The 17321-nt window shown below is 41.9% G+C and overlaps 1 protein-coding gene across 1 annotated transcript in view; it reads left to right on the top strand.

Moving 5' to 3' along the window:
- The first annotated feature begins 864 nt into the window (after positions 1–864).
- The window catches only part of LOC115472463 (P-selectin-like), a 236269-nt gene continuing 219812 nt past the window's right edge, over positions 865–17321 (top strand). Inside the window, exons 1-2 of the mRNA XM_030206753.1 lie at positions 865–1054; positions 12921–13014. Of these exons, the coding sequence (XP_030062613.1) occupies positions 1007–1054; positions 12921–13014 (142 nt within the window). The 5' untranslated portion in view covers positions 865–1006. The remainder of the gene's footprint in view (positions 1055–12920; positions 13015–17321) is intronic.

A 17321-nucleotide genomic window follows, 5' to 3' on the forward strand; every position in this document is an offset into this window, starting at 1 on the left:
CCAACGCAGGAGCGACAAGTGCACCAACTACCAAGAAAGACCAAAGTTACCATCCTACAAGAAAAGTCTACAGAGCAGCTAAGTGTTCCAGCCACCATCCTTTTAAGTAATTTAAGGGATTATGTATAAATATGGGTACTTACCTGATTGCTGAGAGTAGTCCATAAACCGTCTGAGTCACTTTAAGTAGAAATTTGGGTTCTGAAACAAAGACTTGAACACAAAGAATCAATTCTCTTGCTTAAGTGTATGAAAACTGGTGAACTTTTGGGTAAAGAGAGGAAAAATTGATTAATGTACTTATCTGATGTATTAAGTTGTGGTTTGAACAGAAATTGATCGCTTCACAGCATATGTTTTCCTGAAATTATACAAGACTTGAAAGTTATTGTGTGTTACACTTGCTTATTATTTTGAAACATTCATTGCATTTTAAAACCATCTTGTGCAATAAATTTAAATCCAAAAGTTAGTATGCAATATTGTCATCATTAAAATTTTGTAACATCTAGGGAAATTAGCTTAACATCTTGAATTGCACACTGTATAATATACAGAATACAGAAATTCCCCATCTTTCTTTGTACCTTCCCTAAGTGGTGAGTGTTTAGCGTGGGACCCTACACCGTGATTTTATTATTGTACCACCCTCTTTATAAACCTCACCCATAGGGGATATACATTAGGTCTTAAAATCAACTGTTTTCAGATATCACCTATCCTGGGTGTCACAGTACATCACAGAGCTTCCAAACTCATTTGATTGCAAAAAAACAGAATTAAATAATTGTGTAAAGGCAGGCTGTGGAAATTCTAGGGGAGGAGCTGCTGCTAAGCACTACAGTACTGAATGGAAATATTTAGCAGCATCTTGAGGGACAGACCTCTTTCAGAGTCAAGGTAATTCTGTGACTAGGCACATGGAGACAGGAATCTGAAAAGAGCAAAGAATTTCAAAGCTGTGACAGCAGAACACTCAAAGCAAGCAGGCACTGGAGAAAGAGAGATGGAGCAGTCAAAGAGCATGAGCCACAAAACTGGAGCAACAAAGCAGGTCAGAAAGGCAAAGACTTATGACCAAATTGAGTCAGTCAGAGACAGGGGGAGATGGTGACTCACAGGTAGGCTAAAACTGATTCCATCATAGATCAGAAAGATGGAGAGATTTACAGCCAGGCTGAGATTAAGCTTAGCACAAATTAGGGAGATGGAGGGACTCCCAGCTAGTTTAAGAATGACCCTATTTTAGGTCAGAGAGGTGGACGGACTGCCAGTCTATCTGAAAATGATGCTATAGGCATCTGGGAGAAGGAGGGACTCCAAACCAGGCAAAGATTGAGCTTCTTGTACTGCAACTTGAAGAAAAAATATTCACTTTCTGTATAAATATTTCATTTTCTCTTGACTGTCATAAAGGTATCAAAATATGGAGCTTCATTCTGACAATGTTTTAATTTATTTTTGTACAATCTCCATGATTCTAAATCTATACGTTGTTGTGTTAGAGGGGGTGATATTCAGCTTGCAGTGGTATTTTAAATACTAACCACTGTGGACTTTAGATACTTATTACCCAAATATTCAGGCTATACCCAGATACCAGCACTGAATATTGGGGGTATAAAGCAGCTGGTAGCACTTGTCTAGGTACCGGCAGTATTCAGACCAGTATGCATATAACTTAGAGACTTGCACAGGAACGGGGTTCATGAGAATCTCGCGGAACTTACGGGATTCCTGCGGGGATAGAAGCAGTTCTGCGGGATTCCTGTGGGGACAGAAGCAGTTCTGTGGGGTTCCCATGGGGATGGAAGCAGTTCTGCAGGGTTCCTGTGGGGATGGAAGCAGTTCCTGCAGGGTTCCCATGGGGCCAGAAACAATTTCTGCAGGGTTCCCATGGAAGTGTAAGCAGCACCTGCGCCAGCCTCTCATCTACAGTTCTTTGACTGCTGTCTTCTCCTCCTTGCATTAACAGCACAGATGCGGAAAATCTTCCATTAAGGAGGTGGTAGAGACACATATGATGACGGAATTCAAAAAGGCATGGGATGAACACAGAGGATCTCTAATTAGAAAATGGAAGTTATAAAAACCTAAACTTAAATGGCTGAATGTGTGTGGATGTGTTGAATGATGCTTAGATGGTGACTCCGGCTGTGATAAACTTGGGCCGATACTGGGCAGACTTGTATAGTCTGTGTCTCATATATGGCAATCTGGTTAAGGATGGGCTGGAAAGGGCTTAGACAGCTACTTCAGTGGCTGGAACATGAGGACAGTTCTGGACAGACTTTTATGGTCTGTGTCCCACAAATGAGAAGATGAATAGGCTGGAGTGGGCTTCAACTCCAGCAGCTGGAACATAAGGATAGGGCTGGGGGACTTCTATAGTTTATGTCCCAGAAATGCCAAGGAAAGACCATAATCAAATATATAATATCATGTTCATTGTTTATTTAATCATGAAATGATAATGAGTGTGACTATTGGGCCAGGGGCGTAGCCAAACAACAGATTTTGGGTGGGCCTAGGCAAGAAGTAGGTGGGCACCAAGTGTTCCCCACCTCCCCCCAACCACCACCCCAAAAATATCTCAGCTGGTGAGAAAACACTTCTTTCCATCTTGGCAGTCTGCAGCAGGCATGCATTGAAAACTGAGCATACGCAGGTGCCGTTATCGGGGAGAGTAGCGTTTTCGTTACCATCAGGGGGAAATCTTGAGCTGGCCGAGCTTGAGATTCCCACCAGCTACCACTAAACGTGTGCTACTGTTGGGTGGGCCTGGGCCCTAAGTGGATGGGCCTGGCCCACCCAGGTCCACCTGTGGCTACGCCACTGTATTGGGCAGACTGGATGAACCGTTCAAGTCCTTATCTGTCGTCATTTACTATGTTACTACTAATCCTCTCTGCTCCCAGGCTGATGCGCAGACTCAGCTCTGACACAGGCACGAGCATCAGATGTCACCTGACCTACTGGTGTGTGCATGGGGCGACCTCTCAGCACACAGTGCCAATGAGTTAGAGATGTCTTACATTTACATGTGTGCACCAGAGTGTTCCAAGTTCCAACTTCTGTTCCTTCCTTCCTTGCATGCAGTGCTGCAGCTCAAACCCAGAGAGAGACCGAGAGAGCCGACCAGAATTTTTTTTTATGTATCATTAAATTCTTGCGGGACTGGGTGGGAACAGGTTAAATTCTTGCGGGGATGGGTGGGGACAGGTTAAATTCTTGCGGGGATGGGTTAAACTCTTATGGGGATGGGTAAGATTCCAGCAGAGACAGGCAGGGATGGGTAAGATTTCTGTCCCCGTGCAACTCTCTACATATAACTACCTGGTTAAAGTCAGGACAGCCTTTTTTGCTGTGTATAACTTTATCTGGATAGTACCCAATTAGTGGACAGAATATTGCCACTAACCTGGCAACTTCCAGCTCTGCTTTACCTTCACCCTGAGACAACTCCAGCACTACCCAGATTGTGATTTGGGTATGAACCTGGTGAGTGGGAATTACTTGGGTAGGAGTCATTCCTACCTCAATAAATTTGACTGCATATCAATCCCAAAGTGTTTCACAATGCAGTGGGTGATGCATAAGAGCAAATCCAGGGCTGGCGGGGTCAGTCTAACATTAATAAGCTTCAGATAGTAACACTAGCTAAAAGAAGTTGTAGACTATTATTTCTAACCTCTAATTAAACTTTCCGCCGCAAATCCCAGAAGACTAGGTCAGAGAAAAAAAACTTTGCTGAACAGGGAACAATCTGTCAAACAGATCACTTTATAGTACAACGTGGCTTCCTGTGTGGGATATGTCTGCTGGAAGGCCTGACATGAAGTTACTGCAGGAGAGGTGAAGCTAGATATTAATGATACCTGCAACACATTCTCTCAGAAGACAGGAAGGAGGGTGTTACTGTAGCTGGAAAGTGATGCAGTGCAAGAGGAGGTTGGGAAATAGCTGTAATCAAAAGGGCTTGTATACCACCTGACAGGAAAAACTGAAGCAAGACGTCCTAATGCTATAACTTCTTTTCTGTACAACAGAAAAGGAGGTGTCAACGTTGAGTACAATGTTTTAGTTGTATCTGGGGACCTTATAAGGAAAATTAAGACTGATACAACATAATAATACTACAATTGCAATCCTCTTTGGAGTCAATATTCAGGGGAGGAGCCATTGCTCAAACATAATCAGATCAGTTATTTGGCTTTCTTTGAAGGGATTTTCAGCCAGCCTATCCATTTGTTGGCTCACTGAATATGTGGTCCTAAACTTAAATGCATAAGCCATTTGTTTAAAGATAGGCTTGCTGTTTGAGAGAATTTTATAATAAGTCACCTAAGTTGAGAGGCCAAGTAAGTGCCTATTTTAAGCTATCCCCCAGCTCTCTAAAGTTGCACCCAACTTTACACTTATCCCCAGATTCTATATAGGTTGGCCAAATTTGGGTTGGGATCCTATATCCACATGTAAGCTAATTAGTTAATTAGCCGTGAACACTCAATGTTTGGTGTTAATTGTCACTCATTTGGATTTATGCACAAATCTGCCCTGTGCCCTATTCTATAACATGCGTGCCTGAATTTTATAGCGCACAATTCGAAAGGGAGCATAGCCATGGGCAGGTCAGGGGCATTACACAAAATTAGAGTCTAAAGTAGACTAATAGTGAGCCAATTCACAAAAAGGTTCCAATATAAATGGGGAAAATGACTTCAGCAAACACACAAAGGAGCAGATAATTTAACTTTTAATCTGCATTCAAACAATGGTTCCTTTTTCTTTCTTTGGTCCTAAAAAAAAAACAATTCAACTTTTTACTTTTTTCAGATTTGTTTTTTTTTTGATGCAAACATCTTCAAGTGCAAAACTTAATAGTTCATAAAATATTATATTGTGAAATGAACCACTTATCTTCACTAATTCATAACCCAATGGGGCCCATTTCACCATTCAAATGGCGTCCTCAGGAGTTGCTACTGTAAGTTCAGCTGCTGTTGTAAATTCAGCAAAATTCAGCGGTTCTCCACATTCTCCTAACATTTCCAAACATATATTATATTATAATGGAGCTAACAAATTACAATATACTGCAAAAGCACTGACTTGTATGTCTTTCGGAGCTGCATCTTACTGCAAGCCCACTATTCCCCAAAATGGCATCTGTCTTGAAAGAAAACGCCCATGCATGCGCATTGAACATCAGTGAAATTTTAACATATCACCCGAAGTTTTTCAATGTCCACATTTTGAAAACAATTAGTAAAAGGCATTGCAGTCAATCATATTATTAAGACCTGAAGGTTCTAAGGAGTTTAATTTAAAAATCTATTTTGCCTCCCACTGTTGTAGTTGTAATTGCTTGAGTCTATTTCCAACACGGGTCAGGGGCATTCCCTGAAATTAGGTGGGATATTATAGAATAGGGTCATTTACAAGCTCAACTGCCAGAAGCAATGCAGGCTGCAATAAGTTAAGCTGGTGCTTGCTATAAATGAGGGGACAATCCTTGAAACAACTTCAGTGAAATGTGATCATGTTGAATTAATGGTCCCCAACCCGACTGACACTTTAGATGTCTAAGATGAGAATTTACTTGTTTATAAAATATGTTGTTTATATGAAAAGATTATTTAAACCACAGTTACAATTGTGTTGAGGATCTGTTGAGCTGATAAGAAGGTGGGTGTATAATTCTCACAGAGTGGAGGAGTAGCCTAGTGGCTAGTACAATAGCCTGAGAACCTGGGGAACCAGGTTCAATTTCCACTGCAGATCCTTGTGACTCTAGGCAAGTCACTTAACCCTCCATTGCTCCAGCTACCAAAATAAAATAATAAGTACCTCTATATAATATGTAAACCACTTTGACTGTAACCCACAGGCAGTATAACAAGTCCCTTCCCTTAAAAACGTATTGGCTGATGAGTGACACTGCTGAGGCTTTACAGATTTAAATCTGTGAATTGATGTTTTGTGGAGACATTATTCAGTGACTGATAATTGTATTTAGCTCCATGATAATATTTGCCATTAGAAATTAGAAGAGTGTTTATAGAATACAGTAATACCTCAGTTTTCGTTGACTTCGGTTATCATCAGTTTCAGTTTTCGTAGATTTTTTTCCGTGAGAAATTTGTCTCGGATTTCGTCGGTGTGCCCACGTGACCTCACTGCTAATTTTGCGAAAACTCGTTCTCCTGCTCAGTGTGGCATTGTTTCTTGTTGTGTGAGCATCACCTCACACGTCTAGCCAAACAATTCCATTGCTTTCCACTGTTTTTGTGCTTTTTTTATTCATATGGAAATAATTGCCTCGGTTTTCATTGGTTTCGGATTTCGCCGATTGTTTTCCGATGGATTATCGACGAAAACTGAGGTATTACTGGTACTAACATTTATGTGCCTAATTGTCTGCGGTTAGGCAGAAGCATTTATACGAGCCTTTGACATGGCATAAATGGTCATGCTTAAAATTAGGCACATAAATGTGGATTTACACTAATACTCTGTAACGGCAATTGTGCGTGCTGTATGCCAGCACCTAACTTTAGGTACCCTTTTAAAAATGTAATCCCATGGACTAGATTCTATAAATGGCGCCAAAAACACTGAGCGCTATTCTGTAAGTGTCATCTAATGTTAGGCCCACAAGGATCCCCTCCAGGTCCATGGGATTCCTGCAGGGATGGACACAGGTCCTGTGGGAATCCCATGCAAGTGTAGTGCCAGGTCAGCCTACCTATCCTTTCTTTGTGCCATGGCAAGTATAATAGCATTAAAAAAAAATTAATGGACGTGGTTGATAGTATTGAAACCCCCATAAGCAATGAGAGGGGAAGTTATCAACATGGGGTACTGTTGAGTTATCGGACCATAAGTTGGGTTGTTTTAGCACAGGGGACAGGCGGTAATGGATTCGATTCCAGCAGGGATGGGCGAGGATGGGTGAAATTTCTGTCCCAGTGCATCTCTCTAAAACAGACAGCAGGCTAAAATGTGGCCACATGAATTTACACCAGCTCAGGAACAAGTGCACATGTGACTGAAGTATGCACAAAGGTGTGTATATTATAACCTACACATGTGCTTCATGACTCCACCCATGTTCTGCCCAAACTTTTCCCCCAAACATGACAACACCCAGGTTATATACAAATATACACCTACTTGTCATAGTGCCTACTTCTACATGGGGGAGGGGGGTAATTTACAAGAGGCATTTTACACATGTATACCATTGATATAGTTTGCTACCCTCTGATTTCTAAGGTTTTTCTTCAGTTATTCATCTTATTATCTTGGTATTTCCTTTAGAATTTCCATCCTGTTGTCATCTTTTTTTTGCTTCTGTTATAGGTTCAATTTCTTTTGTTTTCACTTTTTTCTTTGTTTTTCCCTTTATCCTACCTATACTCTAACGTTCTTCTCTCCCCCTCCTGCTGTCACACCCCCTTCACTCCTTGCTTCCCCCACATTCATTCTTCCTCCTCACCTCTCTATAAGTCCTTCACCCCTCCCTCCACTTCCTCCACCCCTCCAGCCTTGCTTTTCTCCTCTACACCACCCTCTTCCTTCTCTCTACTTCTGTCCCTCTTCACCCTTCTCTCAGCTTTTCTTCCTCTCCTCTTTTTCTTTTCCCCCTTCGCTTGATTTAGTCTATCTCTTGCCTCCACCACCCCATCCCTCCTCTCTTATCTCTCTCCAATCTTTCATACTTCCCCTCTCCAGCATATCCACACTTGCTCTCTCCTTTCCCTTTACCTCCTCGCACACTCCCCTCCACCCTTCCCAGCACTCATTCTGTCTTAAATTGCAACCCCTCCTGGCACATTTTCTCTCCTCCCCACTTTTCTTCCTCCTCTTTTTTTCTAGCACTCTTTCAATGTCTCTCTTTTCCTTCCCCCTTTCCCTTCTCCACCCTATATAGTCTCTTTTTGTCTCCACTGCCAGACATTGTGTGAAGTAACACAAAAATCCTAGAAATGGATGCTCAGAAACTTACCATACCATAGCAGCATCGTCTAGGAACTCAAACTGAACCAACCCTACTTATAAAAACACAGCACTGTAAATATTCTAGAACATCAATACAGCTCCAGTTGGGAACAAGCTCAGCTATTACAGATTCCTATACAGAACCTACATGTTAACAGAATCCCTCAGCTTGGTTCAGGGCCATTTTTACCAATGGGCAAAAGGGTTCTTGCAAAAAAGAGAGGCCCAGTCACACAGTTGCCCATTGGTAAATTTAACCCTGTCTCTTTTTCTTCCCCCACTTCCTGGCGAGTCCTGCATCTGTCCGTCTCTCTTCCTACCGCTCCTCTCTTCCCCACGTTCGTCCATATATTTTTTTTTTTTACTGCTGTCAGGGACTCGGCAGCGGTAGCGATTAAGATAGGCTGCCGGCTTTGGGGCCTTCCCTCTGTGTGTCCCGCCTACTCTGGATTCAATTTCTTGTTTCCACATAGATGGGACACACAGAGGGAAGGCTCCAGTGCTGGCAGCCTGTCTTAATTGCAGTAGCTGCCAAGTCACCGATGACAGTAAAAAAAAAAAAAAAATAAAAAATGCAGAGGACTGAGGGAAGGGTTGAGCGGGACGAAGGAAGAGGGGCAGATGCAGGACTCACCAGGGAGTAGGGAAAGAAAGAAAGAAAGAAAGAAAGAAAGAAGAGTGAGAGACCAGAGAGGGGGAAAAATGCCACACCATAGGGGGTGTAGTAGAAAGATGCTGGCTACATGGTGCGGGAATAAAGGAAAATAGAGGGGAGAAACTGAGCATGGGGATAAACAGGGACATAGAAAAGAGAAGGGGCAGGTAGGAACTCTAAGGACAGGGATGCAGAGGAGCAATGCTTAAAGGGGGGGGGGAGAGATAGAGACATAGAGGGGGACAATGTTAAAAGGGAGTTAGATACAAAGGGGGCAAAGCTAAAAGGGGGATAGATAGGGGCACAGAAGGGGTCAGTGCTGAAAGGGGGTAGATAGGGACATGAGGAAGAAATGCTGAAAGAGGACAGGAGAGATTCAGTGGGGGACAATGCTGAAAGGAGAGGTAGATAGGGACACAGAGGGGGGCAATGCTGAAAAAGGGGAGGGGAGATTGGGACATGGAGGGCAATTCTGAAAAAGGGGAGTGGAGATAGGGACATAGAGGAGTAATGCTGAAAAAGGGGGAGATAGGGACAGAGAGGGCAGATGGTGAACATGGGGGGAGGACAGGGGCAGGGACACAAATGAAGATGCTGAAAAAAGGGTGAGATAAGGATATAGAGGGATATATTGAAAAAGGAGTAAAATAAAGACCCAGAGGGTCAATGCTTGAAAATGGGGGGGACGGGACCTAGATGGATGATTCTAGAAAAGAGGTGGAATGGGAACACTGAGAGGGTAGATGCTGAACATGGGGTGAGGATATGCACAAGGACACAGAAGGGAAATGCTGGATAGGATGAATAGGGATGCAGAGGGAAAATGGAAGGTAGATATGGAGAGAGAAGAAATGTCAAACAGAGACTCTTCTGCTTTTCTCAGGTTTTTTCTGTCTTTGCAAAGAGACACTGGAACCACAGTAAGTAGAAAAAAATAAAACGCTCAGACAACAAAGAAAAAAAGTATTCAATTTTGAATTTATTAATTGGAATATGTCATATTTTGGAAATGCACATCTTTGATATCTTGCATTTCAGTTTCTATTTCTCTGTGTTTGCTGTATGCAGAATCTGACTTCTTGAGGTTCTAGTTCAGTCTTTTGCCTTCAACTTTCTATTACTGATCTGCGGTCCCTTGTTTTATATTTGTTGAGGGTCTGTTTGTGCTTGTTCGTGTTAAGAAGGTATGGTATTCTGCTAGTATGTAGTTTTTGTATAGAGATTCACAGCAGTCCCATTTGTTCTATTTTCTCACTAGGTGGTATATTGGTGTTTTAAAGCCCATTGTAATATGTACAGTGCTGTCTTTTCACGGGTAAGGTTTTTGATCTTTGAGTCCTGGGAGTTAGTGCTGTTATTTCTTAGTAAGGTTCTAAATGTGGTTTTTGCACAAGTTTGTGCATAGTGTTTTGCAGTGGAGTGATTGTATGTTGGTCTTACTGAGGGAACATCAAAACTTTAATATAGTTTTAGTTTGTTAAAATATCAGATGGGGTTTTAGAAGATTTTGCAGGATCTGATGTGTGTTGAGATGGTTGTCATCATTGTAGAATTGTGACTGATCAGGTTTCTGCCTCTTGAGGATTCTTTAAATACAGTTGAATTGTTTTCATAGATGTCTGTGTGTGGTTTAGTGTTGGTTAAGTGCTTGAAAAATGAGTTTAAAGTGCCTAACATGTCACCCATAACACAGAAATCCACTTTTAGATTCACATCAAATCATTGCTTGTCAATAAAAGTAGTCAGCAGACCTTCCTCAGGCCTCAGTCCTATCACCTTAGTGCCAAATTTATACCCCAAATGCACCACAAGGAAAACTTCACTCATTGGCCTTCATTCTCACTCTTTGGGATGGACCACTCTAAGTATTTCTGCACTCTGGTAAAGTGGCTTCCTTACCCCCCCCCCCCCCCCCCCCCCCCCTCCCACAAAAATGTGATAAAAGGTGTGGATCTGATGTCTAGATCACACAGCTAATGGCTTTGTTGGTCCTGACTCCTTCTGACATGGACTTCCTGTTTCTGAGGGACAGAACCAGCAGAGCCATGGCCTAGACAATGGCTCTGCGCATTCATGCCATATTTTTTTCCCCACAATTTTAACTGAAGAGAGTAACAAACCACTGTTTGCAAATACAATAACCATAAAAGTGAAGGAAATAATGGATACAGGAACCTGTGTTTCAACAAACTACCCAAGGTAGAGCATAACTAATCACTTCACTTTTAATTTAAATTCCAATGAGAAGAATATCAGAAGCAATAGGCCCGGACTTTATTTTGGGTTATTAGGTCTCTTATGAACTGTCCCATTTCAGGCCTCAACCTCGTCACCACTTCTTCAATCATATATTCTTCTTATGAGGTCAATTAGTTTAAAAATTAAATGAAATACATCCTTCACTGAATATACCAGTCTGGATAACTTATCCGAATAGGAGGTGTTGTTATCCGGATAGCTGTTTTTGAATATTGAGTCATCAAATTGCACTCCTCTTTCTTACCATCTAGTACTTGAGCTCTCTCTTTTTAATGCATCTACCTTCAGGTTTTCATCTCTTTTCCTTACCCCAGCCCACCATTTCCCATCTCTCTTTCCTTCTCCGGCTTTTTATTCCACATTCTTTCAGTAACATTGTCCCTTCTCTCTCCCCCCCCCCCCCATGTGCAGCATCTCTCCCCCTTCTCCTTTATTTATTTGGATTTAGGTCACACTTATTTATTTATTTATTTATTTATTTATTGCATTTGTATCCCACATTTTCCCACCTCTTTGCAGGCTCAATGTGGCTTACAATACATCATGAGTGATGGAAATATATTAGAAAATAGACATTTAGTGTTACAGAAAGATCTTGGGCAACAAGATAATGATAAAAAATAATATTTGAATAAACAAGCAGATATTGTTAGATAGTTCTGAATATTGGGGGGGGGGGAGGTTGTGTATATTCACATTGGTTGGTCTTTGTAGTATGTCTTGTTAAAAAGATGGGTCTTCAGTAGTTTGCGAAAGTTCGTTAGTTCGTAGATCATTTTGAAGTTGCGCGGCAGTGTGTTCCATAACTGTGTGCTTTTCAGTAGTAGCTCTCCTCCTCATCCAGTGTCTCCCCTCCTTACTCTCTTTCTTCCCATTCAGTATCTGTCCCCTCTCATCCCACTTTGCAGCATCTTTCCTTTCTTGCTTTCTCTCTCCCCATATCCAGCATCTCTCTCCTCCTTCCCTGTCCCTATCTCCAGCATCTCCTCTCTCTCTCTCTCTCTTATCTCCTGTCCAGTATCTGCCCTTCATCTCCTTATATTCCTCCCATTCCCAGAATCTTTCCTCCATCTTCCTATTTCCACCCCCCATGTCCCCAGCATCTCCATTTTTTCTCTCTCAATCTCTTCCTGTGCTCAGTATCTCTTTTCAATTTCCCTAAGCTATCCTGTGCCCAGCATCCCTCCCTTCATCTTCTTATGACCTCCCATCTCTCTATGCTTTCTGTGTCCAACATCTCCCATTCATTTTTCTATGCTCCCTTCATGTCTAACAACTCCCTTCTCCGTATGCCACCCTATATACAACATTTTCTTTCCATCTCCCTATATCCTTGCATTATCCCTTCAACCCCCACATCTTGTCCATCATTTCCCCTCCAAATGCTCCTCTTCCTGCTCCCCAGCCGTTACTACTGCTTCATCTCTTCAAATCTGTAGACAGAATGACAATAAAAGAAACAATAAGCATGGAGCCGTTGAGACTCTGGCGTACTTCCAAGGCCTGCCAGTCTCACCCCTTCTGAAGTGAAAAGTGCACGTCAGCGGGAGCAGTGCCTCGGAAGTGCCGAAATTTCAAAAGCCCCATGCTGATTGTTTCTTTTATTGCTGCCATAGCTGCATACTTGGAGCAATATAATTTTGGGCATGAAGGCTGAGGTGAAGGTGGGGGCAGGGGCAGGGAGAAGCTGTCGAGGTGACACTGCCTTTTCTGTTGATAGCCAGAAGCTAAGTGAGGTGGCCACTGCAGTAGTGTTTTGGAGACACTTGCTACTGCCCCCCAAAATTTGCCACCTGAGGCACCTGCCTCACTTTGCCTTATAATAGGGTCACCCTTTCTTCCAAGGCAACCTCATCAATGAGCCACTGGACCAAACTAAACCATTCTAAAGCACTGCTTTTTTTACTTAATTTTTAAATGAGTTAAGAGGGGATAAGGTGCTTTCCTATAAAATGAATTTACAGTCAAATCTCAGACCATGACAGGACCTTTTTCTTTGTAGATTTGCAGGTACAGGGAACATTCTAAAGAATATCGAAACTGCCAGAACCTAGGGCCCAGCATGAAATTTTATTCATCAGCTATCAGCTTTTTGGGTGAGTTAATCTGTTGCACTGAAGACCATTTTACATAGAGATGGAGACTGTGATGGCCAATAAAGATTGCAAGGTTTGTCTAATCTACCCAATTTCCTTACTGTAGCAGAAAACACAGAGTGCACTTGATTTAAGACTATGTCAATAGTGACAATTACAGGTTTGCAATGTAGGTGTGGGTCAGTGGCTGAACCAAGACAACCACTATCCAGGCAGGTTGATTTTGATTTACAAATTTTCCAAAGGTGGGCCTTTATTGAATCATAAAACACTGCTAGACTTTAATCATGATCTGTGAAAAACTAAGTTAAATAAAACTCGATAGCAACTAAAAATATACAGGTCAATTTTCAGTAAAACATTTTAGAAATAACTGGAAACGTCTAATCTACACGTTTCAAATTATTTCTATATTCAATGGCACTAGATGTATAGCTAGTACTACTGAATATGTAATTATAAATAATTGGTCCACCATTCAGCCTGCAGCACTAAGTGGTTTGTAAGCTACTCACAGCTGCGGGGTGACTTAACCACGGATATTAATGGCGCATGATGAGCTTCTGGCATTGAATATCCGCCAGTCAGAACCAAGAAGTTAACTCGGTGGATACATTCAGGACAGCCTTTTTGCTGTCCTAATCTTATCTGCATACTTAACCAGTTAGCGGACTGAATATTGATGCTTACTGCCTAAATCTCAGCTCCTCTCATACTCCGCTCCTGGACAGCCCCTAACCAAGGGGCCCTTTCATAAAGGTGCAGGAGGGCTAACATGCGGGTAGCAAGCACCCAATCGGCACTATCACCAGGATAGCGCGTGCGCCCGGTGGTATTTCAGAGTTTGGCGTGCACTGAATCCCATGAGGGTGTTCCTAGCGGTAGCTGGCAGCGCGCCCACGTTGGTTACATGGTTACTGCACTTGAGCCCTTACTGCTAGGTCGATGGGTGGCAGTATGGGCTCAGGCCATAAATAGGTGTGGGCTAGTTTTAATATTAGTGCAGGCCCATTAAAAAATAGCCTATGTCCCAGCGCAAGCCTAAGAGATGCACTCACACTACTGCAGGCTACGTTTTACCGCAGCTTTCTAAAAGGACCCCCTAGTTTTTTAAGGAATGACTGGTTAGATCCGATATTCAGCGGCACTACCTAGTAAAGTGTTGCTCAATATCAGTGGCTGGCCAGCTCAGTGGGGGTTGACCAGGATTACACTCTGTCCAGACTCTGCCCACGTTTGCCCATGCTAAAAATCAGCTAGCACTAAACGCTGAGATGCTTTAGCACCAGCTGATTTTTAGCACGAGCTAAAAACACTAGTGCAACTTAGTAAAAGACCCCCTAAATAGGTAAAATATTAGGTGAAAAATAGACCAATTAAAAATGAGGTGCCTTTTTATATAATTTTATCCTCTTTGTGCCCAACTTGTAGACCTAAATTTAAGATTTATTTATTTATGTGTTAAAAAAATTTATATTCTATACCATCCTACTATTCTAGGATAAAACATAGACACATTAATACCAATAAATATAACATAAATCAACTCAAAAACAGCACATTAAAACATCTGTAAAACCAAAACATAACTAAGATAATAAAAACACAAATTATAACTGAAAAGCAATTTTGAATACCAAATAAGATTTCAATTGCTTTCTAAATTGAATCGCAGAGCTGATCATATGAATCTGAAAAGGCAGAGTATTTCACAATGTAGTGCCTTCTATTTAAAATACTGAGGAGCAATATTCTCCAAGTTTTAATGGAAAAAAAGGCACTTGAAGTAGCAACAATGGTACCAGGTCAGGCCAGCAGAAAGTTTCCTCTTCTACTCATAAGAACAACAGGGAAAAAGGAAGCAAGTTCAAACTGATTCTGGATTAATGGAAAATGATTTGTCAGTGACCTGGTAGGAAATCACCACGGAGGCTACTCCTCTAAAGTTAGACATGGATTTTCAGCCCACAACTTATATTTCTAAGTTTGACTGATAATTTTCCAAATTTTAGGGTGCTAAAACTGAGATGCCTTTATAAACTGGTCATACTCTTTCAATATCTGCCTTATAGTAACTCCTAATCCAATTGCAGATCATATGACCCCAAAAGACCCACCTGTTACCTGAGACCCCTCTAAAAAAGCATATGTCCTGCAGTTTGTGATCTTAGAGATCAATGTATTAATCCACACAAATAATGCAGATTAGTATTTGTTTTTCATGACGGCTTGCTGTAAATGTAAACTTCCATGAAAAATGTTATGTGTGCTGCCACATTCAGGAATTTCATGTATTCCTGGTGATAGGAATGCACATAAAATTGGTAACTTTCCCTTCACATGGCAGCATGTGATACCCTGCCTCTAGAGCATGAAGTACCATCTTTGCCACCAGACCCTTATATAGCAACTTGACTCCTAGCAGTAGTACCATGAGTCTACCACTAGGGATTGCCAGTGCTATTTAGAACATAGCACAGACAAGGGCTGGAACTAGAGTATGACACGGGGATGGGGAACCGTAGTAACCGCGGGGATGGGGACGGGGACAGAGCTCACGGGGTGGAGATGGGGACAGATCCCACAGGGATGCGGTGGGGACAGGGACAGATCCTACGGGGATGGGGCGGGGATGGGGACAGAGCCCACGGGGACGGGGACAAACTTTGTCCCCGTGTCATTTTCTAGTTGGAAGGGTAGAGGGTGGTGGTGAGAAGGAGGGTTATTATAGCCGCTCATTGTTATTATTATTTTCTATTTGTAATTTATACACAACAGTTGCACAGCATATTGTTCCTTTTTATACTTTATTAAAAAGATTTAAATATAAAATCAGTGTTCAAGGCTTCTGTAGATGAGAACAGAGCCCACGGGGACGGGGCGGGGACAGGAACAGAACCTGTAGGGACGGGGCGGGGATGGAGACAGGGCCTGCTGGGATGGGGCGGGGATGGAGACAGAACCTGCAGGGACGGGGTGGGGACAGAGACAGGACCCAAGGGGATGGGGCGGGGACGGGGACAAACTTTGTCCCCGTCATTCTCTAACTGGAACAACTGGAGATCCCTCCTGCCTAGATACCACTAGACCCCATGGATTTACAAGGAAGGTAGGCCTGGAGGCCCTCTGGGAAGGTGGGAGTATCCTTGACTATTTGAGAGGGGCTTCTAGAGGGGAGGCCTTCCATTGGAGGGTGCTAACTGGCCAGGGGGCTTGATTGGGGGGGGGGACATGGGGACAGCTCAATTTGACTTTGCCTAGCCTCTCAAGATGCTCCTGCAATGGTAACATAACTCCAGCTTTTTCCTGTTGTTATTTTTCTATCTATAATACAACTTATAGTGTTCATTGCAAGCTACGTTATAGAATTCACATAGTTCTGAGGTACTTTGCATACATTTGCATGTTTCCATCTTATTACTATATAACCCACGGCAACTTAAAATACTGTGCATTACAGTAATATAACTTACTCTCATGCCCTTTAAAGGGCAAATAATATGTGTTATAGTTGCACCCCAGCTTGATAACTACCTCCTTAAATCTTATGTGCTTGTGTCTTTTATCACATGAATACCTTTTGAAAAAAAAATGTTGCAGCTTGGTACATCAGCCTCATAATCAGAATGGTCTAAAAGAGACAACTTGGAGCATTTATAAAGCCATACATGTAAACATTTTAGTTGCGTGCAAAAATACAAAATGTTGACAAGAGACTTAGAACTAGACCTGCAATTCTATTGGTTGGACTGAATGAAGTAAGAAAATATTCCTCAAAGGAGTTCCATATACAATGGGCCTTTAAAATCACTTTGGTGGGGCCCTGGAATAGTTTGAAACAGGGGAGAAAGATTTTGTTTAAACAAATATTTGCTTCTTTATACCATGAATGGCAATTTTATTTGAAGTTTTGTGAACATTTATCCAAATTCACTGTGCTTCAACTGGTCTACCAATTGAAAACTTATTTTTTTCAGGAAGCTTTTGAGTTGGTTGGCTTGGATAATAGAGCAGCATGACGGTGGCCTGATACGACTTGAGTGACTGCGCATTCTCTGCGTGTGGTTACTGTCCTATATATTATGGAGTTCTTTTCTTATTTCCTTGCTTGCATTGTAAACCATTCTGATCTTTTTTTTTTTTTTTTGAAAGAGCGGTATATCAAATATCAAGTTTTTAATAAATTATAAAATATAAACTATAACCTGCCTATGGTTGGAAGGACTCTACAATTCCTTTCTGCTCATCGCATCTTCCTACTTTGCATGAAGTCTTTAGACAACATTAGCTAGCTATTTCTCTACTAT

The sequence above is a fragment of the Microcaecilia unicolor genome, chromosome 6 (assembly GCF_901765095.1).
Source record: "Microcaecilia unicolor chromosome 6, aMicUni1.1, whole genome shotgun sequence".
NCBI classification, from domain to species: domain Eukaryota; kingdom Metazoa; phylum Chordata; class Amphibia; order Gymnophiona; family Siphonopidae; genus Microcaecilia; species Microcaecilia unicolor.